This window comes from Canis lupus, chromosome 26 (genome assembly GCF_011100685.1).
Source record: "Canis lupus familiaris isolate Mischka breed German Shepherd chromosome 26, alternate assembly UU_Cfam_GSD_1.0, whole genome shotgun sequence".
NCBI classification, from domain to species: domain Eukaryota; kingdom Metazoa; phylum Chordata; class Mammalia; order Carnivora; family Canidae; genus Canis; species Canis lupus.
The window spans coordinates 134081-162016 of NC_049247.1; the positions used below are offsets into that span (position 1 = coordinate 134081).

Below are 27936 nucleotides of genomic sequence, written 5' to 3' on the forward strand. Positions count from 1 at the left end.
GAACATATATGTTTGTCCTTCTCCGATTACTTATTTCACTCAGCATAATACCCTCCAGTTCCATCCACGTTGAAGCAAATGGTGGGTATTTGTCGTTTGTAATGGCTGAGTAATATTCCATTGTATACATAAACCACATCTTCTTTATCCATTCATCTTTCGATGGACACCGAGGCTCCTTCCACATTTTGGCTATTGTGGACATTGCTGCTAGAAACATCGGGGTGCAGGTGTCCCGGCATTTCATTGCATCTGAATCTTTGGGGTAAATCCCCAACAGTGCAATTGCTGGGTCTTAGGGCAGGTCTATTTTTAACTCTTTGAGGAACCTCCACACAGTTTTCCAGAGTGGCTGCACCATTTCACATTCCCACCAACAGTGTAAGAGGGTTCCTTTTTCTCCACATCCTCTCCAACATTTGTGGTTTCCTGCCTTGTTAATTTTCCCCATTCTCACAGGTGTGAGGTGGTATCTCATTGTGGTTTTGATTTGCATTTCAATTACAGGAAAATTCTTAACTTGGGTCAAAACTTGCTTTTTCAAAGAGAGTTTCCACCAGTAAACATTGCCATAAAAGTTACTTAAATATTGAGAGTTTGGAACATAATTCAGTTGTAAACAATTACTAGAGAAACTGTGTAAGTTTCTCTGTTAAAGTCATAAATAGGGATCCCTGGGTGGCGCAGCGGTTTGGCGCCTGCCTTTGGCCCAGGGCGCGATCCTGGAGACCCAGGATCGAATCCCACGTCGGGCTCCCAGTGCATGGAGCCTGCTTCTCCCTCTGCCTGTGTCTCTGCCTCTCTCTCTCTCTCTCTCTCTGTGACTATCATAAATAAACAAAACTTAAAATAAAATAAAATAAAATAAAAATAAAGTCATAAATATGATAAAGCTCTGTGGCATCTTGAAAAAACTCAAACAGCACAAAATGAGCATGCATGCTTCAAACATGGTGTACACATCAAACATACTGATATGCTTCCTATATATAACAATTTTCATATGGTGGAGGATCCCTATGAATGTAATAAATGCCTGACTTTTTGTCATCCATTCCATAGGCAACAGGAGCAAATTCCTAATGGAGAGAAATGTCATGAATGTAATCAATGTGGGAAAGCCTTCAAAAGACTTTGTAATCTTACTTTGCATAAGAAATGTCACATGGGCAAAAAAACAATATGAATGTAAAGAATATGGGAAAGTCTTCAACGATTCTTCAACCCAAAGGAGACACGTAAGAACTCACACTGGTGAGAAACCCTATGAATGTAATCAGTGTGGAAGTGCTTTCTGTCAAAAAACAGCTCTAAGGATTCATGTGAGAACTCACACTGGAGAAAAACCTTATGAGTATAATCATTGTGGAAATCCTTTGGCACAAGTTCTTACCTCATATTGCACAAGAGAATACATACTGGAGAGCATCTCTATGACTGTGATGATTGTGGAAAAGCCTTTACTACAAGCTCACACCTTAAAGTTCACAAGAAAATACACACTCGAGAGAATCTCTACAAATGCAATGGCTATGGGAAAGTTTTTAGTGTTCTCTCATATCTTAGAAAGTGAGAATACATAATGGAGAGAAACCCAATCAATGTAAGGAATGTAGGAAAACCATCAATGTTTCCTCTTCTCTTAGGAGACACGTGAGAACTCACACTGGAGAAAATGTGGGAAAGTCTTCAGTCAGAGACTTTCACTTATAAACAAGAGAATTCATACTGGAAGAGTAACTCTATGAATAGGTATGGAATTGCTTTACTAATTGTCTTAAGCTGGACTCCAACTCATTATTTCAGGTTTTATTGTCCAAAATAACCATTTTAAGACTATAGTTCTCTAATCACTTCTTTAGCTATGTAATACATTTTGGTCTGTGTTTATTTTAATACTAAATGTTGTATCAAATTTATTATGATTTAATGAGTCTATAGCTCTTTAGAATTATATGTTTGGGGGGTTTTTTGATGCAAAAAGTGATTTTATTATAGTACAGGGACAGGACCTGGGGGCAGAAAGAGCTGCACCTACAAGTGAGAGGGGTGACTGATTACATATTTTAAATTTTGTGGAAGGAGAGGTGGTAGACATAATGTAGATTTCTAAGGAATTTCTGCAAGCATGCAGGGTCTTATAGGACCTTGAAGATTTGGCTGTTTTCAAGATAAGGTTACTTTGAGTCTTTAATGAAATATAAACATGAAGGAATTAAGGCAGCCATGAACTCCTTGCAGAATGTAATGCTCTGCATATTTCAGGTATCAGTGGGTTGCAAGCTGCAAGATTTAATTTAAACTACATTTCTTTTGCCTTTTGTTCTCATCTGCACTATTTTGGTTGCTGCCCAAATCGCTGCTCTGGGAGCTGCATAGAATTATATACTTTTAAAATGAGTTAATGTTTGCAGCTATTTTCTTATTATAAATTTCTTTATTTAAAAAAAGATTTATTTAAAACAAAAGATTTATTAAGGACACCTGGATAGCTCAGCGGGTGAGCGTTTGCCTTTGGCTCAGGGTGTAGTCCTGAGGTCCCAGGGTTGAGTCCCACATTAGGCTTCCTGCGTGGAGCCTGCTTCTCCCTCTGCCTGTGTCTCTGCCTTTCTCTCTCTGTGTGTCTTTCATGAATAAATAAAATATTTTAAAAATAAATAAAAGTAAATTAAAAAGATTTATTCATTTGAGAGAGGGGGAGGGGGAAGAGGTAGAAACTGGGAAGAGGGAGAGAGAATCCCAAGCAGACTCCCTGCTGAGTGTGGAGCACAATATGGGGTCAACCCCAAGATCACAATCTAACCCAAAATCGAGAGTCAGATGTCCAACACCCTGAGCCACCCAGACACCCCTCCTATTATTGATTTCTAAGTTAATTGCATTATGTTTAGAATATCTACAGTATATGTTACTTTACTAGTATTTTTTTGGGAGTTGCTTTCTAGCCTCTTGTGGAAGATACTGTTAGTAGGCGGTCACACATCCAGCTCATCCTTCCCTACTGACAATCCTATTTTATTTTTTATTTTATTTTTTAAAAAGATTTTATGTATTTATTCATGAGAGAGACAGAGAGAGAGGAAAGACACAGGCAGAGGAGAAACAGGCTCCATGCAGCAAGCCTGATGCAGGACTCGATCCCGGGTCTCCAGGATCACACCCTGGGCTGAAGGCGGCGCTAAACTGCTAAGCCACCTGGGCTGCCTGAGAATCCTATTTTAGATCACAATAGCAATAATGTCCAGTTACAAAACTCCATTCAGTCTCCTTGCAGTCAAGTATAGCCATATTCCTCATTCCTGATTAATCAAAGGTAGTATCACTGGAAACAGGCCTAACTGGTTTTTTCTCTTTGCCTTTTACACTTTACCTTTCTGCCTTCCCACACTCTTTTCTCTTAGAGCTGAAGGAGCTGTTTGTGACCGTGAGAACGACAACCATGGCCGAAGGAGGTATAGAAGGAGATCCTGGTTCCTCAGAGACCTCTAAATAGCTGTACCAGCACTATACTACTTGTATCTGGTTACTTCTATGTGATAAAAGTAAGCTTATTGGTTTTAAAAGCAAATGCTTATAGTTAACATAGTAATTTTGGTTTTTAAAAAGAAAAAGTCCACAGAGGTATATAGAGTTAAGTATTTTAAGTTGGATGCATGTATTTGGAAATTAACATAGAAAAGGGAGGAATGTAAGAAGAATGCTGACACAACTTTTATGCTCAGGCTAGAGATAATGATGGGCCCGTATTCAAAACCAAGTGATTAGAGAAGCAGGGAAATCACAGTATTTCAGTATTAGAAATCCAGAGAGTTTTCAGAAAGAGGGAAAGCTACCAGTTTTAGTTGCTTAAAGAAGCCCTTGAGATTTTGCTACTTGGTCTTACAATTACTGACCAGCTTAACTCTGAATTTATTGAGAAACAAAATGTAGAGGAGCCTGTGATGGAACAAAGAGGCAGTAGCTGCAGTTTTGGTCATGATAACTTTATAGAGTTGTAAAAGATCCAGATGAACTGGCTGATATGCTGCAGTTCTGGACCCCAGGAGGTGTCCAGGATGGACATACAACTTTAGCAACATCAGTAGATAGACTATAGTAGGTCTTGTGTAGGTGACTACGATTGCATGGGGAAAACAGGTGGTAGGAAAAGACAATGTCTACCACTGACTATGACACTTGGTCTATTTAAAGACAGGCTGAAAATAGGAGTCTTGGTAGATAAGAGAACAAAAAAGGCGGAGCTTTGCCAAATCAAGACAAACTAGTCTCAAGAAGGAAGGTAAAGTCAGTTCTTTTAAATACTACTTAGAGGTCAAATTAGATGAAGTCTTAAAAAGTGAACATATCATAGAGCAACATGAGGAATGTTGTTGACCTTAGTTGGAAATAATGTGTTGAGGATGATGGTAGGTTGGGATACATTTAGTAATCAATAAAAGACAAGTAAGACTGAATATAGACAAGTTAAAATGAAAAAGAGGGTAGTGCAACAGAGATTTGGTCAAGGCAAAAGATTTTTAAAACAATGAGAAACTAGGGGTACCTGGGTGGCTCACTTGGTTGACTAACTCTTGGTTTCAGCTCAAGTCATGATCTCTGGGTCATGAGATTGGACCCTGGGTTGGGCTCTGCTCTTAGCATGGAGTCTGCTTGGGACTCACTCCCTCTGCCTCTTCCCCCTGCTCATATGTGTGCTCTACCTCTCTTAAATAAATGGATAAATCTCTTAAGTGAGAAACTAGAACATGTGTAAATCCTAGTGTAATGCATCCACTATGGAGAGCTTAAATATGCTGGTATAAGAAGAGAGTCAATAACACGAGGTTCCTAAGAGGGGCTGGAGGTGTCTGGAACACAGTATGAAAGTATTAAGGTTATCCATAAGAAGATTGTTCCACTAGCAAAAAAAAGGAGGAGTAGGTGTGCTGGTTTTAATTACCTGTTTCTTATGTCTGAGTTAATTTAGCTGTCCGCGGAGTAGCTAAACTATAAAGTGCTATTTGGTTTTTTTAAGACATACTTTCTGAAGGAAGGAAAATGTCCAGATTCATTCTATGAGCCCAGCATGACCCTGATACCAAACCAGTTAAAGACGCCAAAACAAACAAAAAAAAAAAACAAAACAAAACCCTACAGGCCAATATCCCTGAGGCAGAAATTTTCAATAAAATACTAGCAGGCCAAACCCAACAATACATTTTTAAAAACCATTCATTACCATCAAGATGGAATTTTCCTGGGCTGCAAGGGTGGTTCAATATTCTCAAATCAACCAACGTGATATACATTAATAAAAGAAAGAATAAGAACCATATGATCATTTCTATAGGTGTAGGAAAAGCATTTGACAAAGTACAGCATCCATTCATGATTTAAAAAACAAAACAAAACACCTCAACAAAGTAGGTTTAGAGGGAACATAACCTCAACATAGTAAAGGCTATATATTAAAACCCCATAGCTAATATCATTCTCATTGGGGAAAACCAGAGCTTTCCTTCTATGGTCAGGAACAAGACAGGGATGTCTACTCTTACTGCGGTTATTTAACATAGTACTGGAAGTCCTAGCCATAGCAATCAGACAATAAAAAGAAATAAAAGACATCCGGGGGTGCCTGGCTGACTCATTCAATTAAAGTTTGCAATTCTTTATCTCAGGGTCATGAGTTCAAGCTCCATGTGGGGCATAGAGCTTACTTAAAAAAAAATAAAAGTTGAAAGGCATCCGAATTATCACTCTTTGAGGAAGACATGATATTTTATGTAGAAAACACAAGAGACCACCCCCCCCCCAAAAAAAATGCTAAAAGTGATGAAGGAATTCAGTAAAGTCTCAAGATACAAAATCAATGTACAGAAATCTGTTGCATTTCTATACACCAGTAATGAAGCAACAAAAGAGAAATTAAGGAATCGGTCCCATATGCAATTGCACCAACAATAAGATACCTGGGTGTAAACCTATCAAAGAGGTGAAAGGCCTGTACTCAAAACTATAAAACGCTGATGACAGATACTGAAGATGACTCAAAGACATTCTTGTGAATTGGAAGAACAAATATTGTTAAACTGTCTATACTACCCAAAGCAATCTATACATTGAATGTAATCCCTATCAAAATACCAATTGCATTTTTCACAGAGCTAGAACAAACAATCCTAAAATTGTATGGAACCACAAAAAAACTCTGAATAGCCAAAGCAACCTTGAAAAAAGAAGAGCAAATCTGGAGGCATAACAATTCCAGACTACAGATTATATTACAAAGCAATAGTAATTAAAATACTATGATACTGCCACAAAAATAGACATATCTCAGTGGAACAGAATACAAAACCCGGAAATGGGGCAGCCCAGGTGGCTCAGTGGTTAAGCACTGCCTACAGTCCAGGGCATGATCCTGAACCCCGGGATTGAGTCCCACATCAGGCTCCCTGCATGGAGCCTGCTTCTCCCTCTGCCTGTGTCTCTGCCTCTCTCTCTCTATGTCTATCATAAATAAAATAAATTTTTTTTTTAAATTTTTATTTATTTATGATAGTCACAGAGAGAGAGAGAGAGAGAGAGGCAGAGACTCAGGCAGAGGGAGAAGCAGGCTCCATGCACCGGGAGCCCGATGTGGGATTCGATCCCGGGTCTCCAGGATCGCGCCCTGGGCCAAAGGCAGGCGCCAAACCGCTGCACCACCCAGGGATCCCTAAAAATAAATCTTTAAAAAGATAGTAATGCGTCCAGTTACAAAGCTCCTTATCCCAACTGCCATGGCCAAAATTAGGTATTCCCTGTTCCTGCCAATAAAATACATATATAAGTTACATTGTGAGGTTGTATGCTGAGAGTAAGATGGGTGAAAGACTGGCCAGATGTTTGGGTGAAGATCTCTATGCCTGTGGAAGTGCCCATGTTAACTTCAGGGCTTCAGTGGGAAACACAGCAAAGTTTAAATGAATAGAAGATAGTAACAAAGACGAGAGACAAAGTGATACAATTACCTGGCATGAGCCTCAAAGGCTGCAATTGTTAGAAGCAATATTGGGGAACAAGAAGGATACTGATCCTACTTCCCAACTGATAGATATGGAGGGCATGGCAACAAACAGACTTTTTTTTTTAAGATTTTATTTATTTATTCAGGAGAGACAGTGAGAGAGGCAGAGACATAGAGAAGCAGGCTCCATGCAGGGATGCCAAGTGTGGGACTCCTGGGATTCCAGGATCACACTCTGGGCAGAAGGCAGGTGCTCAACCGCTGAGCCACCCAGACTTCCCAAAACAGATTACATTTGATGTGACTGTTGTCAAGTAGGTTTTTTCCAGGGACTGGGCAAGTTTGCATGAATGCAATGAAGTGAAGGGAATGTTAAGGAAGCAGTTGAGGATGACATAAAGGAGCTTCTTTATCATTCAGAGGACTCTAAGAGGGCACCATAGAAACAATTCCCAGAAGTGCAGGAATTGGGCGTTTGTGGCTGGAATGTGAGGAACCGAGGAGCATTGTGATAGTACTGATAGAGAAAATAAGATCAGAACTGGGGGTGGGCTGAGCTTTGGGCTGTGACCAGTGAAAACAAAATCTAAAGGGAGGATAAATCTCAGCACATTCTAAAAAGATGGTGGATACTTCGGTCTAAAAGGATTCACATATACCTTGGAAAGGAGAGCCTGCAGACACACTGTGGAACTAATTATTCCTTTTCTTCGTAGCTGTTAGCAGTCCTGGAGGGCACAAGCCATAGCAGGCAGCAAATAGAAAATGATCCCAAAATCATGTGTTTCTTGCATAAGGAGATACATTACGTGGTCCTCAGGGATCTGTGTATTGACTGGCCTACTGAAATCTTGGCACAGCAGCAGCTGCAGACTCAGGCACAGACTTACCTAGCATATCTCACAGATTTTAGTGCAACAGCTTCATACCTGCTTTTTCTCTGACTTGAATCATACTTTTTTTGCAGTCAGTGTTTATGTGCCACTGCATTGTGTATCAAAAGGAGTGAAATGCCCCAGCATTGGTGAGGGTGCAGCATTCTTCTTGAGGTTACTGATGGAAGCACAAATTAATACAGATTTTCTGTGGGACAGGTAAGCAAAATGAGAATATTCATAGCCCTTAATCTAGCAATTTTTTTCTGAACTTTTATGATAGAACTCTTCATTGAAGTTTGTATAGTCATCTCACAGTTTCAAGCTTCAGTGAAAAACTGCTAAATTCCTAAATTTCCAATAACATCCGGTTGGTCTTTAAAAACTAATTATGTCCATAAATTAGAATATAATGCAGTCACTATACTATATAAAATGTAGTTTCAGATTTATTGATGTGGGGGTGTATTTAATATATTGTGATTTTTTTTAAGGTTTTATTTATTTATTCCTGAGACACACACACATAGAGAGAGAGGCAGAGACACAGGCAGAGGGAGAAGCAGGCTCCATTCAGGGAGCCTGATGTAGGACTCCATCCCGGGTCTCCAGGATCACGCCCTGGGTGGAAGGCGGCGCTAAACTGCTGAGCCACCTGGGCTGGCCATATATTGGGATTTTCAAATACAATTACAAATATCAGAATATGACCATGTTTTTATTAAAATATTATAAATATGTATGTATGTGTATGCGTTGAAAATTTCCTGGAAGGATACAAAATCAATGCCCAGAAATCAGTGGCATTTCTATACATTAACGATGAGACTGAAGAAAGAGAAATTAAGGACTCAATCCCATTTACAATTGCACCCAAAAGCATAAGATACCTAGGAATAAACCTCACCAAAGAGGTAAAGGATCTATACCCTAAAAACTACAGAACACTTCTGAAAGAAATTGAGGAAGACACAAAGAGAAGGAAAAATATTCCATGCTCATGGATTGGAAGAATTAATATTGTGAAAATGTTACCCAGGGTAATTTACACATTTACTGCAATCCCTATCAAAATACCATGGACTTTCTTCAGAGAGTTGGAACAAATCATCTTAAGATTTGTGTGGAAGCAGAAGAGACCCCGAATAGCCAGGGGAATATTTAAAAAGAAAACCATAGCTGGGGGCATCACAATGCCAGATTTCAGGTTGTACTACAAAGCTGTGGTCATCAAGACAGTGGGTACTGGCACAAAAACAGACACACTGATCAATGGAACAGAATAGAGAATCCAGAAGTGGACCCTCAGCTTTATGGTCAACTAATATTCGACAAGGCAGGAAAGATTATCCACTGGAAAAAAGACAGTCTCTTCGATAAATGGTGCTAGGAAAATTGGACATCCACATGCAGAAGAATGAAACTAGACCATTCTCTGACACCATACACAAATATAAACTCAAAATGGATGAAAGATCTAAATGTGAGACAAGATTCCATCAAAATCCTAGAGGAGAACAGAGGCAACACCCTTTTTGAACTTGGCCACAGCAACTTCTTGCAAGATACATCCATGAAGGCAAAAGAAACAAAAGCAAAAATGAATTATTGGGACTTCATCAAGGTAAGAAGCTTCTGCACAGCAAAGGCAACAGTCAAAAAAACTCAAAGACAACCTACAGAATCGGAGAAGATATTTACAAATGACATATCAGATAAAGGGCTAGTATCCAAGATCTATAAAGAACTTATTAAACTCAACAGCAAAGAAACAAACAATCCAATCATGAAATGGGCAAAAAGACATGAAGAGAAATCTCACAGAGGAACACATCGGCATGGCCAACATGCACATGAGAAAATGCTCTGCATCACTTGCCATCAGGGAAATACAAATCAAAACCACAATGAGATACCACCTCACACCAGTGAGAATGGGGAAAATTAACAAGACAGGAAACAACAAATGTTGGAGAAGATGTGGAGAAAGGGGAACCTTCTTGCACTGTTGGTGGGAATGTGAACTGGTGCAGCCACTCTGGAAAACTGTGTGGAGGTTCCTCAAAGAGTTAAATATAGATCTGCCCTACGACCCAGCAATTGCACTATTGGGGATTTACCCCAAAGATTCAGATGCAATGAAACGCTGGGACACCTGCACCCCGATGTTTCTAGCAGCAATGTCCACAATAGCCAAACTGTGGAAGGAGCCTCGGTGTCCATGGAAAGATGAGTGGATAAAGATGTGGTCTATATATACAATGGAATATTAGCTGTTAGAAACGACAAATGCCCAATATTTGCTTTGACATAGAGGGACGTGGAGGGTATTATGCTGAGTGAAATAATCGGAAAAGGACAAACATTATATGTTCTCATTCATTTGGGGAATATAAAAATTAGTGAAAGAGAATAAAGGGAAAGGAGAGAAAATGAGCAAAAATATCAGTGAGGGTGACAAAACATGAGAGACACCTAACTCTGGGAAATGAACAAGCGGTAGTGGTAGGGGAGGTGGGTGGGGGGTTGGGATGACTGGGTGATGGGCACTGAGAGGGGCACTTGGCCGGATTAGCACTGGGTGTTATGCTATATGTTGGCAAATTGAACTCCAATAAAAAAATAAATTAAATAAAATAAATAAAAAAGAAAATATCCTGGGAAGATAGATACCAATATATTATCCATAGTTACTTATGAATTACAACTTTTATTGAAGTATAGTCGACATACAATGTTCTGTTAGTTTCAGGTATATAGCACAGTGATTCTGCCATTCTATACATTATGCTATGCTTACCACAATAAGTATAATCACATCTGTCACCAGACATTATTATGGTATTATTTTTTTAAGATTTTATTCATGAGAGATGCACAAAGAAAGAGGCAGAGACACAGGCAGAGGGAGAAGCAGGTTCCCAGCAAGGAGCCCAAAGTGGGACTTGATGCCAGATCATGGGATCACACCCTGAGCCGAAGGCAATCAACTGCTGAACCACCCAGGCGTCCCATTATTGTAGTATTATTGATTGTATTCCCTAACGATGTACGTTTTACCCCTGTGACTTATTTTACAATTGGAAGTTTGCACCTCTTAATCCCCTTCACCTATTTTGCCAATGTCCTCCACTCTACTCCCTTCCAGCAATGGTATTTATGATTCTGTTCTTGTATTTGTTCTCTGTATTTATGATTGTTTCTTTTTTTTTTTTTTAAGATTCCATATATTTGTCTTTCTCTGACTTATTTCATGTAGCATAACTTCTAGGCACTTCCATGTTGTTTCAAATGGCAAGATGTTATTTTTTATGGTTGAGTAATATTCCATTCTGTGTATATATCACATCTTTTTCCAGTCATCAGTCCATGGACACTTGGGCTGCTTCCATATTTTGGCTATTGTTACAAATGCTAAACATGGGAGTGCATGTATATCTTCAAATTTGTGTTTTTGTTCTTTGGGTAGATACCCAGTAGAATTACTGAATCATTTGGTATTTCTATTGTTTTGGTTTTTTAAGACTTTATTTGCAGAGAACACAAGCAGGAGGAGAGGCAGAGGGATAGAGAGATGCAGACCTCCCACCAAGCAGGGAAGGAGACTGACACAGGGCTTGATTCTGGGACCCTGGGATTATGACCCAAGCCAAAGGTTTAATGAACTAGCCACCCAGGCGCCCTATTGTTTTTTGTTTTGAGAAAGACAGAATGCTCACCCACATTATGAGGTGGGGGAAGGAATCTTTTTTTTTTTTTTTTTTAAGATTTTGAGAAAGAGAAAGCTTGAGCACGAGAAGGGCAGAGGCAGAGAGAAAAGCAAACTCCCCACTAAGCATGGAGCCCAACACTGGGTTGAATCCCACGACCCTAAGATCATGACCTGAGCTGAAATCAAGAGTCCGATGCCCACACAAGCCACCTAGGAGCCCAGAAGGAGAGAATCTTAAGCAGGTTCCTCACACAACTCAATCTTTCAATCCTGAGATCATGACCTCAGCCAAAATCAAGACTCAAATGCTTAACTGAGGCATGAAGGTGCCCTCTATTGTTAATTTTTTAAGGAATTTCCATACTGTGTACCACAGTGGTTACACCAATGTGCATTACCACCAGTAGTGCATGAAAGTTTTCTCCACATCCTGGCCAACACTCGTTATTTCTTGTCTTTTTTATACTAGGTCTTTGAACAAATTTAAGGTGGTATTTCATTTGGATTTGCATTTCCCTGCTGATTAGTGATGCTGAGCATCTTTTCATTGGTCTGTTGGCCATCCACCATCCATATATCTCTGGAAAAACATGTATTCAGGTCCTCTGCCCATTCTTAAATTATTCAGCTTTTTGGGCTATTGAGTTGAATAAGTTCTCATTTTATTTTATTAATTTTTTTAAAGATTTATTTATTTATTTATTCATGATAGACATAGAAAGAGAGAGAGGCAGAGACACAGGAGGAGGGAGAAGCAGGCTCCATGCCGGGAGCCCAACGTGGGACTCGATCCCGGGACTCCAGGATCGCGCCCTGGGCCAAAGGCAGGCGCTAAACCTCTGAGCCACCCAGGGATCCCCAAGTTCTCTTTTTAAAGAAGAGTTTATTGGGATGCCTGGGTGGCTCAGTGGTTGAGCGATTGCCTTCAGTTCAGGGTGTTCAGGGCATGATCCTGGAGTTCTGGGATTGAGTTCCACATTGAGCTCCCTGCATGGAGCCTGCTTCTCCCTCTGCCTAAGTCTCTGCCTCTCTCCTTCTGTGCCTCTCATGAATAAATAAATCTTTTTTATTTTTATTATTATTTATTTTTAAATTCTTTTTAAAATTTTTTAAAATTTATTTATGATAGTCATACAGAGAGAGAGAGACAGAGAGACAGAGAGGCAGAGACATAGGCAGAGGGAGAAGCAGGCTCCATGCACCGGGAGCCTGACGTGGGATTCCATCCCGGGTCTCCAGGATCCCGCCCTGGGCCAAAGGCAGGCGCCAAACCGCTGCACGACCCAGGGATCCCCTTTTTAATTTTTTTTCCTTTTTTATTTTTTAAAAAAGATTGTATTTACTTGGCAGAGAGACAGGGAGAACACCAAAAAGGAACACAGGCAGGCAGAAGCAGAGGGAGAAGCAGACTCCACGCTGAGCAGGGATACCAATGCAGGGTTTGATCCCAGGACCCTGAGATCATGACCCAAGCTGAAGGCAGACACAAATGACTGAGTCACCCAGCTCCTCCTAGTTGAGTAAGTTCTTTATGTATCGTGGATATTAACCACTTTTTGGGACACACCAAATGCACCTATCTTCTCTCATTCAGTAGGTTGCCTTTTCATTTTGTTGGTTTTCTTTGCTGTTTAAGAGCTTTTTTTTTTTTTTTTTAAATTTTTTTATTTATTTATGATAGTCACAGAGAGAGAGAGAGGCAGAGACACAGGCAGAGGGAGAAGCAGGCTCCATGCACCGGGAGCCCGATGTGGGATTCGATCCCGGGTCTCCAGGATCGCGCCCTGGGCCAAAGGCAGGCGCCAAACCGCTGCGCCACCCAGGGATCCCTGTTTAAGAGCTTTTTATTTTGATGCAGTCCCAAAAATCTATTTTTGCTTTTGTTTCCCTTTCCTGAAAGGACAAATCTAGAAAAATGTTGTCAAGGCCAACGGCCAAGAGATTTCTGCCTATGTTTCCTTTTAGAAGTTTTAAGATTTCAGGTCTCACATTTTTTATTTTATTCTTCCCTATAGTATAAGAAAGTGGCCCAGTTTCATTCTTTTCCATGTATCTATCCAGTTGTCCCAACACCATTTATTGAGGAGACTATCATTTCTCCAATGTATATTCCCTCCTTTGTCATAGATTAATTGGCCATATAAGTGAGGGCTTATTTCTGAATCTTAGTTCCATTGATCTCTGCATTCACTTTGGTTCAGGTCATGATCTCAGGGTTCTCGGGTTGAACCCCACATCGAGCTCTCTGCTCAGCAAGGAGTCTGCTTCTCCCTCTCCCCTGGACATCCCCCCCTTCTCATGCTCACTAGTGCACACTCTCTTGCCCTCTCTCAAGTAAATAAGATCTTTAAAAAAAAAAATTACACCATCTAAATCGACTTCTAGGCTAAATTCAAAATACAAGGGGGTAAAAAACAAGATGCTAGAATAAGAATAGGAGCACCTGTGTTAGATAAGGCACTCAAGATAAGGTCTCCATGAGATGACATTTAAGCTGAAATCTGAAGGAAAGGAAGGTAGTCCTCCATGATAAAGAGTGGAGGGACAAAAGAGCTTTATACATGGAACAGCAAAAGTCAGAGTCCTCATTCAGACCTTTGCATATTTTTCTTCTCTCCCTCACCTCCCCACTCAGTACTTTTGTTGATTTGCCTTCCAGTTTACTATTGTTCTGTGTTCAACTTAAGTCCATGTGTTAAACTCTTTATTTCATGTACTGTGTCTTCAATTCTAGAACAGCCATTTGACTATTTTTTATAGATTCTAATTACTAACTGAAATTGTCTAGTTTCCTTTTTCTTCCATCCTCTCCTGTATGTTAACATATTAACCATAATTACATCAACATCCTTATCTAAAACACCCAATATCTAGGTCACCTCTCTCCGCATCTCGTCAATTTTGTCTCATTGATTACAGGCACACCTCGGAGATAACTGAAGGTTTGTTTCCAGAGTGAATATTGCAATAAAGCAAGTCAAATGAATGTTTCCCAATGCATATAAATGTTATGCTTATACTATAATCAATTATATGTGCAGTACACTTTCTCCTCCCCATGGACATATATTAATTTAAAAAAATACTTTGCTAAAAAAAAATAAAAACCCACTAACCATCACATGGGCTTTTATAATCTTTTTGCTGGTGGAGGGTAATGCCTTGCTGATGGCTGCTGACTGGTCTGGGCAGTCGTTACTGATGGGTGGGTAGCTTTGGCAATTCCTTAAGATAATGAAGCTTGATCCATTAATTACTTTCTTTCATAAACGATTTCTCTATAGCATGTGATGCTGTTTAGTAGCATTTTATCCACAATAGAATTTCTTTCAAAATTAAAGTCAATCCTCTCAAATCCTGCCACTGCTTTACCAAGTTTATGTAATATTTTACATTCTTTGTCATTTCAACAGCCTTCACAGCATCTTCACCAAGAGTAGATTCCATCTCAGAGAGCCACTTTCTTTGTTCATCCATAAGAAGCAGCTCCTTATCTGTAAAATGTTACCATTAGATTGCAGCAATTCAATATAATGGAGAAAAACTTTAATATTATATCAGAATTACTAAAATGTGGTAGAGGCATAAAATGAGCAAATACTGTTGGAAATGGCAAAGATAGACTTCCTCTGCACAGGGTTGTCAAAAACCTTCAACTAAAAAAAAAAAAAAAGGTAGTATCTGCAAAGCACAATAAAGTATGTCTGTATATGATCCTGTTTTTCACACGCCTAATTAAAAAAAAAAAAAATTGCCAGACATTATGTTTAAAAGAACTTCAGGGGCTTCTACCAGAGAATTTCTCCTTTCTTCTGCTAGTTTGAGGGGCTAATCACCTCAGTCCAGCAACAGTGAGTTGGGTCAGCACTTCACTCAATCTTCAATAAGCCTCAGTTCACCCTTGTTGAGCCTTTGGATTTGGGGTTGGAACTCTCCTAAAGCTTTTAAGTTAGAAGACTTGGTAGGTCCTCATCTCCTTAACCTCCAACCTCCTACCTCGTGCAGCTTCAAATTTTGATGAGATGGCTTGAGGAGACTGGGCATTGATTTTAGGGAGCCACTTCCTCTGGTGGTTTTTTTCATTCCTAAACACCACAGACACTGCAGATACTTCAGTCTTCTAGAAGCTTTTATTCTGGGGATGCCTGGGTGGTTCAGTGGTTAAGCGTCTGCCTTGGGCTTGGGGCATGATCCTGGAGTCCCAGGATCAAGTCCCATATTGGGCTCCCTGCATTGGGGCCTGCTTCTCCCTCTGCCTGTGTCTCTGCCTCTCTCCCTGTCTCTCATGAATAAGTAAATAAAATCTTTAAAAAAGAGAGAGCTTTTATTCTGGCTCCCTGGCCACCCACACAGCCCTGAAACTCAGCTCATGTCCCAGGGGAGGGAACTGGCTGTGCATTTGAAGCTTCTCAAGTTGCTAATCTACCATTTCAACTTCAATTGACCACAGGAATACTTGTGATTTCTCTCTCATATTTTGGTCCATCTAGTCATCACTCTTTCCACAGCTCAACGATACCTTTAAAAATTCGTCGTATTTTCTCTGGTTGCTGCCACAATTCTGCATCCTATTTGGAAGTAGACTTTTTGAAGACATTTTAAGCAGCAGCTAAATCCAACCTCATAACACTGCATTCACTTGAAGAAGTTATCAGTAAAAACTGCTGCAAGCATACTAGAGAAACACAACTGCAGGACAGTCACATCTATGAGTGTGCCAGATACTGAGAGTCATTCAGCTGTACGCTCAGCCTGAGTATATGCAAGATAATTATTCTGAAGGGAAACTCAATTAAGGAAGGTTTCACATGGAAATTATATAGGGAGTCACACTCCAGAAAAGATACCATGTGTTATGTGCTCTTCTATAAAGGATAGACCTATTCATTAGGAGTATGATGCTTTAACAACATATGGATAATTGAGTAAATGGCAGCAGAGTAATGAAAATATTGTAACTGTCTTACCTGAAATAACAGTTGCATTCCTGCACTAAATGTTAAATATGCAAACGTAAGAAAATTGTCTGAGATAGAAACTTCTTATACTACATTGTTCAACATGTTCAAGGAGGATGCCATACATCCCTTCACATGTATGGAGATGGTCACACTATATAGTACCATTGTTTCTTGTCTCAACAATTCAAATAGGAACTGAAATAATACTATGTTCTACAAGTGACTTAAAGTGTAACATCATACATGTTTTTCTCCTACTGTTTGCTTTTATATCTTGTGTGCCTGGTTACCGTTACAGAGTTTCATCCTGAAAAACAGGCAACTTTCCTTTTTCCTTTTCTGCTATCTCTGGAAAGCACTACAGCTTATAAAAGATTGTTAAATATGGAAAGATTTAACAGATTTTTGTGCTAAAATTGAGTGAAAGAAAGCAACTATGAGCCTTGCCAACACCTTCTTGCTATGACAAATAAAACATACAATGAAAATACCCACAAATTATTTTCCCCCCAGTGGCATCTTAACATCTTATTGTATAATCTAGAAATTATCTGTATTTAATTTAATTAAAAATAATAGCAGGGGTACCTGGTTGGCTCAGTTAAGTGGTGGAATCCTGATTTCAGCTCAGGTCATGGGATTAAGCCCCTCGTCAGGCATCTGCTAGATTCTCTCTCCCCTTTTCCCTCTGTCCTTACCCACTGCACGCATTTTCTCCCAAATAAATAGCTTTCAAATAAAGAGTTCCTATTTTCTGAAATATATTAACCACAAATGAATGAGCATACCTTTAGGATGAGTTACATAGTTCAGAATGATTTTGCATGAAAGGAATTTTAAGGGAAAGTTAACTGTTTTTGAGAAAATGCTTCATGGGATTTGGTAAGCTGGACTACTGCCCACCATGGCACTCCCTGCGATTGCCCCACACTTACCTGATCATAGGCCTCTTGACATTTTTTCTCCCTCATTCTCTTTCCCTTGCTCCAATAAGGAAGTCACATTTGATTTAAAAATAGTCCTGCTTGCAATAGGGGAGAAAATAGATGCTTCAAAAGATTATGGTTCTTCCTAGATCCAGACTCAATTTCTTAATATAAAGGAGAAGCTATTAGAAGAGAACAAAAGCCTTCAAAGAAGAATAGAAACTACTTCCCACTTCTGCCAATTTTGTTTCCTCAAGAACCTAGAATAGAATTCAGGCAGGCAACTGCAAGCCCACCCGCTTTTACTAAAGAGAAAGCAAAGATACCTAGCTTGAGGTTCCGAATTTGGAGGAATGGTAACCTCGGATGCAGTTCCCATAGTTCCCAATCATTACATTCCCATATAAATTCTTCTGGTCAGGTTTCAATCTGCCCCATTTCTCCTGAGACAAGTCTATGACCACATCCCTGAATGTTCAAACCTCTGAAATGACAAATGCAATTTTTTTTGACAAATACATTTTTGTTCAACAAAGACCCCCTTACATGGTGCCTGCCCCACCATAGGAAAGGAAGGATTTGTACAATGGAGCTATTCCAGTAGCAACTGAGGCTCTGAGGAAATTATTAGACAACAGCTATGTTATATCATAGTAGGTAGGAAAGAAATTGGCCAGCTTCTCACTTGGTGAAAGATTTGCCCATACACGAAAAAATGTATTTAAATGAGGCACTTATTCAACCGCTAAACTGTGTATTACCTATCTTGCCAAGTCTTAAAGCAGACAGATGCTTCTAAGATAAGATACACCTTTAACTGGGACATTAAAAAATAGGCAAGGTGTACATGAAGAGTCAGAACAACATCTGGTTTATTGTGACAAATAACGTGCTTACAAAAGGAATGTTCCCAATGAAAATGGAACAAGAGGAAAACCACCTTGGTATCTTCCTACAACATAACTTATTTACATTTACTTCAGGCTAAGACAAGGCTAGTCATATTCAAGAATAAACACGAGTTAGCAAAACCTTAAATCTAAACTATATCTCAAAGCTAAAGCCCTAAGTTCTTAAAAGTGTTTCTGTAATCCTGTATGTTTCTACAAATGCACACCAGTCTTCACTGCTGACATCACTATTGGGGTATTTGCATTTTCAGAACCATAAATGCTGTAGAAAAAAACTGTGCAAGTACCAGATTGATTAACTAAAAAACAAAGTATTTATTCATAACTTTCTTTTCTAAATTTGCTTTAAAACAAACAAAAATCATCTCCCCCAAAGAAAAACTCCCCCAAATTCCCTCCAGTAGGATGTCTCAGGACTCCTAAGATTTTGCCACACTCCTTACAATGGTAGTTTGCTTCCCAGTATAATTCTGCAGTTCGGAAATAAAGCAGAAAGTCAACTTCTATTCATTTATAGGGTTGCTCTTTCTCCTTAGAAGAGTATTTTCAAATTTAATAAATATTGCATGGTACACAGACATTGCCAAATCACTGCTTTTGTAAGACTATGCTTCATTATAAATTTTCTGATGTCCAGGAAATAATGCACTCTTGCCCACACACTCTGTCCTGTTTGAGCTGACAGATGCAGAATTAGGGCCAATTTCCAATTAAAAGCTTTCTCACATTTATTGGCCATGTATCCTTTCCTGGTAGGAATTTATAAATGTAGAGTGAGGGAATCCTACCAATGAAGTCTTCTCAGTACTGACTGATTTTATCTTCTGATGTTACAGAATGTGCAGCTATTAATGGCTTTCCCACATATTCCTGTGTGACTTTTTTCTCCAGGATGTTGAATCAAGTATAACCCATTTTCTTCACATTCAACATATGCACTTAAGGCTTCTTGCTAGGAGTCCTCTCAAATCCAAAGTAAGGCATGAATTGTTTGTTTTTTTTCTTAAACCATATACTCTTAGGTTTTCTCTATAGAGCGAATTCCTTTGTGTTCAGTAAGGAATGAGTGATAATTAAATGAATTTTCATATTCATAGGGGTTCTCTACAGTGTGTGTTCTCTGATGTTTGGCAAGGTTTGAGCTCCAGCTGAAGGACTTACTGCACACCTTACATACATAGGGTTTCTCCCCAGTGTGAGTTATCTGATGGAGAATAAGGGAGAAGCTTCGACTGAATGTTTTATCACACTCAGTACACGCATAGGGCTTTTCTCCAGTGTGAATTTTCATGTGTTGCAGAAGAGATGCATGCCATGTGAAAACTTTACCACAGTCATCACACTCATAGAGCTTTTCTCCAGCATGAATCCTCTGATGTTTAATAAGGAACGAGTGGCAACGGAAGGCTTTCCTACATTCATTACATTCGTAGGGAGTTTTGGTAGTATGGATGCTCTGATGCCGAGTAAGGTGTGAAGAACGGCGAAATGCCTTCCCACATTCAATGCATTCATAAGGTTTCTCTCCAGTATGTGTAATCTGGTGGCGAATGAGTTCTGAGCCACTGCTAAAGGCCTTCCCACATTTCCTACATATATACTGTTTCTTTCCTATGTGAATTCTCTGATGTCGTGTGAGGTTTGAGGCACGGCTAAAGGCCTTTCCACATTCAGTACATTCATAGGGTTTTTCCCCAGTATGTGTTCTCCGGTGTTCAATGAGGAATGAGAGGTAACTGAATGTTTTATTACAGTCCTTACACTCATGGGGTTTCTTTCCAGTATGTATCATCTGATGTTTCACAAGGTTTGAAATCTGGCTAAAGGTTTTGCCACATTCTTTACACACATATGGTTTCTCTCCAGTATGAGTTCTTTGGTGTAACACAAGGGAAAAGCGCCGACTGAAAGTTTTTCCACACTCATGACATCCATGGGGTCTCTCCACAGTATTGATACTCATGTGCTGAGACAGGGCTCCTGAATGAGAGTCTGTCACTTGCCTGATACATCCCTGATTTCCTTGCATCTGAGTATCTTCCTCGCATTTCCAGCCTCCTTTAAAACTGGAATGGTCAGGGTCTTGGTTAAGAATTCTTTCCACTACCAAATACTGGGATGAATCATCTTCACATATGACATTATTTGGAGAAAATTCTTTGATCTCACCATGAGACTCTGAAAATGAAAAAACAAAGCAAATGTTTGTTTTTCCTCTATTGAGTAAAGTAAAGCCACTCCTCACTTTTTCAATGACCGATTTTTAAAAAGCAGGAAAAAAAATCTCAACACTGCATGGCTTTCACAGTTCTCATACAGACTGAAATCTGAGCAGTATGCTCAGAAATTCAGAAGACATCAGAAGAGAGATGTAGGTAAATAAGGAAAAACAAAGCAGAAGTAACTGAAGGTGAGGGGGAAAAAGCAGGACAGGAAGATAAATACTTGGGAAGGATGTGTTCTCGTCTTCCCCAGCTCTACTTAAACTTTTCTGCACCCAAAAGGACTTGAAAAAGACAAATTTATAATGCTGCTAATAAACTATGATGTTCCTCAGGTCCCACAAAAACATCAAACTGTTCACTTAATGCCTCAGGAAACATCTTACCATGACTTATTCTAAATAAATAAGTAAAAGATATGTCTTTGAAAATGACTGCCTATGATCCTCTCTCTACTTTCCAAACTGACAAGTAAAGCTCAACTTTGGTATAACAGTGTCTTTCCACCACATCCTTTTTAAAAAAATATTTATTTATTAGAGAGAGTGCACAAACAAGAGGGGCAGAAGAAGAGGGAGAGAATCTGAAGCAAACTCCCCACTAAGTACAGAGCCTGACTCAGGGCTCCACCTCATGGCCTGAGCCAAAACCAAGAGTCAAGACACTTAGCCAACTGAACCACCCAGGAGTCCCATCAGATGCTTTTAATAGTCAAACATAGGCCCTGATTTTCTGCAGGCTAAATTTTAGGAAGGTATTTTATCATTTTCAGGGAGGAAAACTATATAATACTATGAAGACTTTTTAAAAATATATATTCACTCATATTCCAATTCTTAGGAAATACTTGGGGGTAAAAAGCCATTATATATAATTTATTCTCAGATGCCTCAGAGAAAAAAAATCATATACCAAATGATGATGGGAATGGGACAAAATGTTAGTAATAGCGGAATTTGAGTAAAGAGCTTATGGGTATTCTTGCACTATTCTTGAAAGTTTTCTGGAAGTTTAAAATTATTTCCAAACACACTAAAAAATTCATTTTTTCTCTAAAACACACTTTAACATTTTAAATACTTTTATTTATTATCACTGACCATAAGCTTCTAAGGAAAAGTAAATAGATTTCTTTTTTTTTCTAAGATTTTATTTATTTATTTGAGAGAGAGTGAGACAGTACAGGGAAGGGGCAGAGAGAGAAATAGACTACCCACTGAGCAGGGAACCCATCACAGGGCTTGATCCCAGGATCCTGAGATCATGACCTGAGCCGAAGACAAGTGCTTCACTGACTGAGCCACCCAGGGAATCCCAGACCTTTCTGTAATATCTGAACAAAGAATCAAGATCTATACCTACATGGTGGGCATGATAAATGAAAGATTAGGATTGGGGAGGCAGTAAAATAATAGTTAAGAAAATGGTCTCAATAAAGAGAAAATCTTAAATTACTTTCCTGGCTCCTCTATAAACCAATTCCCTGCCTACTGAGCAATTCAGTAAGAGCTGTGGGGATATAAACAGAATAATTCTCTTCATGAGCTGAGAACACAGAAGAAAACAATTACTGATATAAGAAACAAGATAAGCCTATTATACTTAGAGTAAAAATTGTATGAAAGACCAGAAATATAAAAGTTCACTGCAAAAACAAGAGTGTGGCATTAACATGGGGAAGCAAAAGAAAGCAAGAAAGTATGCGACCATGAAGCGAATGCTTAGTCTCCGAGATCAGAGGCTTAAAGAGAAGGATAGATTAAAACCTATAAAGAAAGAAAAGAAAGATCCCAGTGCACTCAAGGAAAGAGAAGTCCCCCAACATCCTTCCTGCTTATTCTTCCAATATAACACACAGCTGGGCCCACCTTACCACATTCTGGTTGATACCAACTTTATCAACTTTTCCATTAAAGCCAAACTTGACTTAGTACAGTCAATGATGGACTGTCTGTATGCCAAGTGTATCCCTTGTATAACTGACTGTGTAACGGCTGAAATTGAGAAACTGGGGCAAAAGTATCGAGTGGCTCTAAGGATTGCCAAGGATCCAAGATTTGAACGATTGCCATGCACACACAAAGAAACCTATGCAGATGACTGCTTAGTACAGAGAGTAACTCAGCACAAGTGTTACATTGTGACCACAGTTGACCGGGACCTTAAACGAAGGATCCGGAAGATCCCTGGAGTTCCCATCATGTACATTTCTAACCATAGGTACAACATTCAGCGGATGCCAGATGATTATGGAGCCCCTTGGTTCTAATTCTTAAAAGATAGAGTTTTTCTGCCTTCTTATACCAACTTTTTCTGTTGCCAGTTCATATTAGCAATATGCTATAGTATGAATTATTCTTCTTACCCATTTGCTCTGTTACGAGCTGAGTATGGTTAAATATATTCATTTTTTGATGTTTTGAAAAAAAAAAAAGTTCACTGCAGTTGGTAAAGAGGCTTCACCTGAGGAAATTAGTTGGAAACTGAAATATAGCAGGATGTATCAGGTGAACCTAGACATTTAATGATATTAGAAAAAGCCACTGGAGTTAACTGCATAGATTCAGTATACAACCTGCCATATGGCTTCACAGACCAATAAGAGTAAAAAGCACAACCAAGAAAATCAGGTTCAAAATATGAACAGAATGCTAATTATATATTCCTCACCCCTCTTCTTTCCCTCAAAGTCACCTCCCCTCCTTTTATCACCTGTATGCCCATACTCTTCGGTAAACAACAGATGGATCTGATATAATTTAGCACTTATACTTATTAAAAGCCTAGAGGAATACAAGGATTCATTTTTCTTTCTTTTTAAGATTTGTTTGAGGGATCCCTGGGTGGCGCAGCGGTTTAGCGCCTGCCTTTGGCCCAGGGCGCGATCCTGGAGACCCGGGATCAAATCCCACGTCAGGCTCCCGGTGCATGGAGCCTGCTTCTTCCTCTGCCTGTGTCTCTGCCTGTCTCTCTCACTATGTGCTTATCATAAATAAATTAAAAAATTAAAAAAAAAAAAAAAAAGATTTGTTTGAGAGAGAGCACATGTGAGTGCAGGGAGAGGCAGAGGGAGGGGAAGAATCTCAAGCAGACTCAACACTCCGTGTAGAGCTCAATCTCACAACCTGAGGTCAGACCTGAGCTGAAACCAACAGTCGGTTGCTTAACTGACTACTCCACAGGTGCCCCTCAACCCTGCTTTTCAATGCTATAATGGAATTTTTAGCTAATGCTAAGACAAGAAAAGCAAATACAGATTGGCAAGAAGAAATAAAACTTGTTGTTGGCAGATGATACTATTAATCTATGCAGAGAATCTGAAAAAATTTACCAAAAAACCTGAATAAGTAATTATAACAAAATTGCAGGATATAAAGTTAATGGACAAAAGTCATTCTTTCCCAGATACCAGGAATGAGACAGAGACATTATTGTTTATATTAGCATACAAAAAATGAAATACTTAGGTATAAATCTAACAAAACAGGTACCAGGATTTATACAAGGAAAACTACAAAACTCGGATGATAGATATGAAGACAGAAATTCCATGTTCATTGGTTGATTCAATATTGTCAAGATGTCAGTTCTTCCCTACTTGATCTATAGATACAATGAAATCCGAGAAAGTAATTTTACAGATCCCAACAAACTGATTCTAAAGTTTGTATCAAGAAGCAAAAGATCTAGAATACCTAACAGGATCCTGAAGGAAAAGAACAAAGTTAGAGGATTGACAATGACTTCAAGACATATTATAAACTTATTATAATGAAGACAGTGAAAGACTAGACAAGTAGATCAATGGAACAGAGTACAGAGCTCAGAAACAGACCTGCATAATTATAGTCAATTGATCTTTGAAAAAGGAACAAAGACATCACAAGGGACCAAAAACATCTTTTCAACAAATGGTCCTCGAACAACTGTGCATCCACATGCATAAAAATGAATTTAGGCACACAACTTACACTTTTGACTAAAATTAACTCAAAATGGATCATAGACCTGGGATACCTCGGTGGCTCAGCAGTTGAGCATCTGCCTTCGGCTCAGGGTGTGATCCCAGAGTCCTGGGATTGAGTCCCGCATTAGGCTCCCTACATGGAGCCTGCTTCTCCCTTTGCCTGTGTCTCTGCCTCTCTCTCTCTCTTTGTGTCTCTCATGAATAAATAAAATCTTTTTTAAAAATGGATCATAGACCTAAATGTAAAACACAAAACTATAAACCTCCTAGAAGATAACATAGAAACCTAGATGACCTTAGATATGGCAATGACTTTTTAAATACAACCAAAACCATGATCCATGAAAGTAATTGATAAACTAGACTTCATAAATAGCCTCTGCTCTACAAAAGCCAGTATCAAAAGAATGAGAAGACAGACCACAACCTGGGAGAAAATATGTGCAAAAGACATATCTGATAAGACCTGATAACCAAAATATACAAAGAATACTTAAAACTTAACAATAAGAAAATGAACAATACAATTTAAAAATGAGCAAAAGACCCAAACAGACGCATCACCAAAGATAATACAGATGGCCAGTAAGAATATGGAAAGATATTCAACATCACATTTCATGAAAGAATTCTAATTAAAACAAGATACCACTACACACTTATTAAATGGCCAAAATCCAAACCACTAACAACATCAAATGCTGAGAAGGATGCAGAGCAATAGGAACTATCATTCATTGCTTGTGGGAATGTAAAATGGTAGAACCAATTTGGAAAATAGTTTGGCAGTTTCTTTTAAAGATTTTATATATATATATATATATCTTTTATATATATCTTTTATATATATATAAAAGATTTTATATATTTACTTATTTGAAAGAGAGAAAGAGAATGAATAGGGGGAGGGGCAGAGGGAGAAGCAGACTCCCCATGGAGCAGGTTAGCCTGACTTGAGATTCAATCCCAGAACCCTGGAATCATGACCTGGGCTGAAGACAGATGCTTACCTGACTGAGCCGCCCAGGTGCCCAGTTTGGCAGTTTCTTAACATACTCTTACCACATGATCCAACAATTGTATTCTTGGTATTTACCAATCAATTCAAAACTTATACTCACACAAAAGCCTGCAAAAGGATGTTTATAGCAGCTTTCTTTATAATTGTCAAAACTTGGAAGCAACCAAGATACTCTTCAGTAGGAGAATGCAAAAGTAAACTGCAGTTCATCTAGACAATAGAATATTATTCAGCACTTAAAAGAAACGAGCTGTTTACCCACAGAAAGGTATAAAGTTAAAGAAGCCAATCTGAAAATGCTTACTACTGTATGATTTCAACTTACATGGCATTCTGGAAAAGGCAAAATCAGGAAGACAATAAAAAGATCAATAGTTGCCAGGGATTGGTGGGGAAAGAGTGATGAACAGGCAGAGCACAAAGGATTTTTAGTACAGTAAACTATTCCACATGATAACAATGGTGGATACATATCATTCTTATACATTTGCCCAAACCCACAGAATGTATATACAACATCAAGAGCAAAACCTAATGTAAACTATGGACTTTGGGTCATGATGTGTCAATGTAGGTTCATCAATTTTAACAAATATACATTATGTATGGGGATTGTGGTATGGGATGTCCACAATGGGAGTGGTTGTGAACCTCTGTACTTTCCATGCAATTTTGTTGTGAAACTAAAACTACTTTTAAAAAGTTTATTGAGACACCTGGGTGGCTCAGCAGTGAGTGTCTGCCTTTGGCTCTGGGTGTGATCCAGATCCAGGAATCAAGTCCCACATCGGAGGACTCTGATGAGGAGCCTGCTTCTCCCTCTATGTCTCTGCCTCTGTCTCTTGTGAATAAATAAATCTTCTAAAAAAATAAAAACAAAAAGCTTATTAATTAAAAAAAATACTATTGTATTTGCAGGGAAGAATCAATCTAGAAAGACTGAGGGTAGTTTTATTGCTTTAATGAAGGCTGAGAGATACAAATATACAAATTCACTACTAGCATTCTTTTTTTTTTTTTTTTTTTTTTTTTACTACTAGCATTCCAATAGAAAAGCAATATAGCCTGTAAGAAACTAGGGAAAGTTGCTTAAGAATTAATTCAACAACAACAACAACAACAAAAAGAATAAATTCAACAATATAGGTTGCCTGACTGGCTCCGTCAGTGGAGCATTCAACTCTTGATCTCAGGGTTGTAAATTCAAGCCCCATGTTGGGTGTAGAGATTACTTAGAAAAAATAAAATATTTTGGGGCACCTGAATGGTTCAGTCAGCTAAGCAGCCAGCTCTTGATTTCTGTTCAGTCATGATCTTGGGGTTCCGGGATTGATCCCTCCTCAGGGGGGAGTATGCTTGAGAATTTTCCTGCCTCTGCCCCTTTCCCCATTTATACACATAAATATAGGTGGTTTTTCTCTCTAAAATAAATCTTAAAAAAAAAAAAAAAAAAAGCAGCACTCCAAATGACTAAAATTTGAGAAGCATGATGATCTCTTTATTAAGCTCCAGAGTATGATACTTGATTGCCTAGTGAATTGATATGGTTAAATATCCCACAAAGATCCAAAACTCAGTTAGTCACAAATTGAAAAAAATCTTCCCCTTCCCTTCAAAGTTGTTCTTATTTGTTTGTTTAATTTACTTATGACAGAAAGAAAGAGAAAAGAAAATAAAAGAAAAGAAAAGAGAAAAAAGAAAAAGAACGAATGAATGAACGAGCACTAAGATGAGTGTTATCAACCACAACTCCTCAATCTTCTTCAGGTCTTGTATCTAGTCAATCTCCAAGTCCAATCTCCACATCCTTAGGTTAGCAGCCTGTACAGGGAAGCCTCCCTTCCCTGAACACTTCCACAGTTCCACAGTTCGTGTGATGATTAAATCCAGACCAGGTTATAGAGACAACTCTTAAGTGGTAGCCCTGTTTCCTAATCTTGCTTCCAATAAATGTGTTTTCCAAACCTCAGCTAAATAAAATGCTTGTAGTGAAAGGGAATATAAGGGAAGGGAGAAGAAATGTGTGGGAAATATCAGAAAGGGAGACAGAACATAAAGACTCCTAACTCTGGGAAACGAACTAGGGGTGGTGGAAGGGGAGGAGGGCAGGGGGTGGGGGTAAGTGGGTGACGGGCACTGAGGGGGACACTTGAGGGGATGAGCACTGGGTGTTATTCTGTATGTTGGTAAATTGAACACCAATGAAAAATTATTTTATTTAAAAAAAATTAAAAAATAAATAAATAAATAAATAAATAAATAAATAAATAAATAAATAAAATGCTTGCCTGCCTAAAATCTTTCAACGACTCCGTTAGAGATGAACTCTATGTTTGCTAACATGACTTGC

At 38.8% G+C, this 27936-nt stretch overlaps 1 protein-coding gene, 1 long non-coding RNA gene and 1 pseudogene across 8 annotated transcripts in view; 2 read left to right on the top strand and 1 right to left on the bottom strand.

Annotated features, from left to right (window-relative positions):
• The first annotated feature begins 865 nt into the window (after positions 1 to 865).
• LOC111092561 lies at positions 866 to 27666 on the top strand. Its single transcript, XR_005379041.1, has 5 exons — positions 866 to 1238; positions 1647 to 1752; positions 3402 to 3542; positions 7959 to 8085; positions 27245 to 27666. It is a non-coding gene; the product is annotated as an uncharacterized LOC111092561 (long non-coding RNA).
• Positions 18321 to 27936, bottom strand: part of ZNF140 (zinc finger protein 140) — a 47691-nt gene continuing 38075 nt past the window's right edge. For all 7 annotated transcript variants that reach the window (XM_038574591.1, XM_038574590.1, XM_038574588.1 and 4 more), the window contains one exon: positions 18321 to 20554. In XM_038574591.1, coding sequence (XP_038430519.1) covers positions 19395 to 20554 — 1160 coding nt within the window. In that variant the 3' untranslated portion in view covers positions 18321 to 19394. The remainder of the gene's footprint in view (positions 20555 to 27936) is intronic.
• On the top strand, positions 22271 to 23100 carry LOC477433 (annotated as a pseudogene).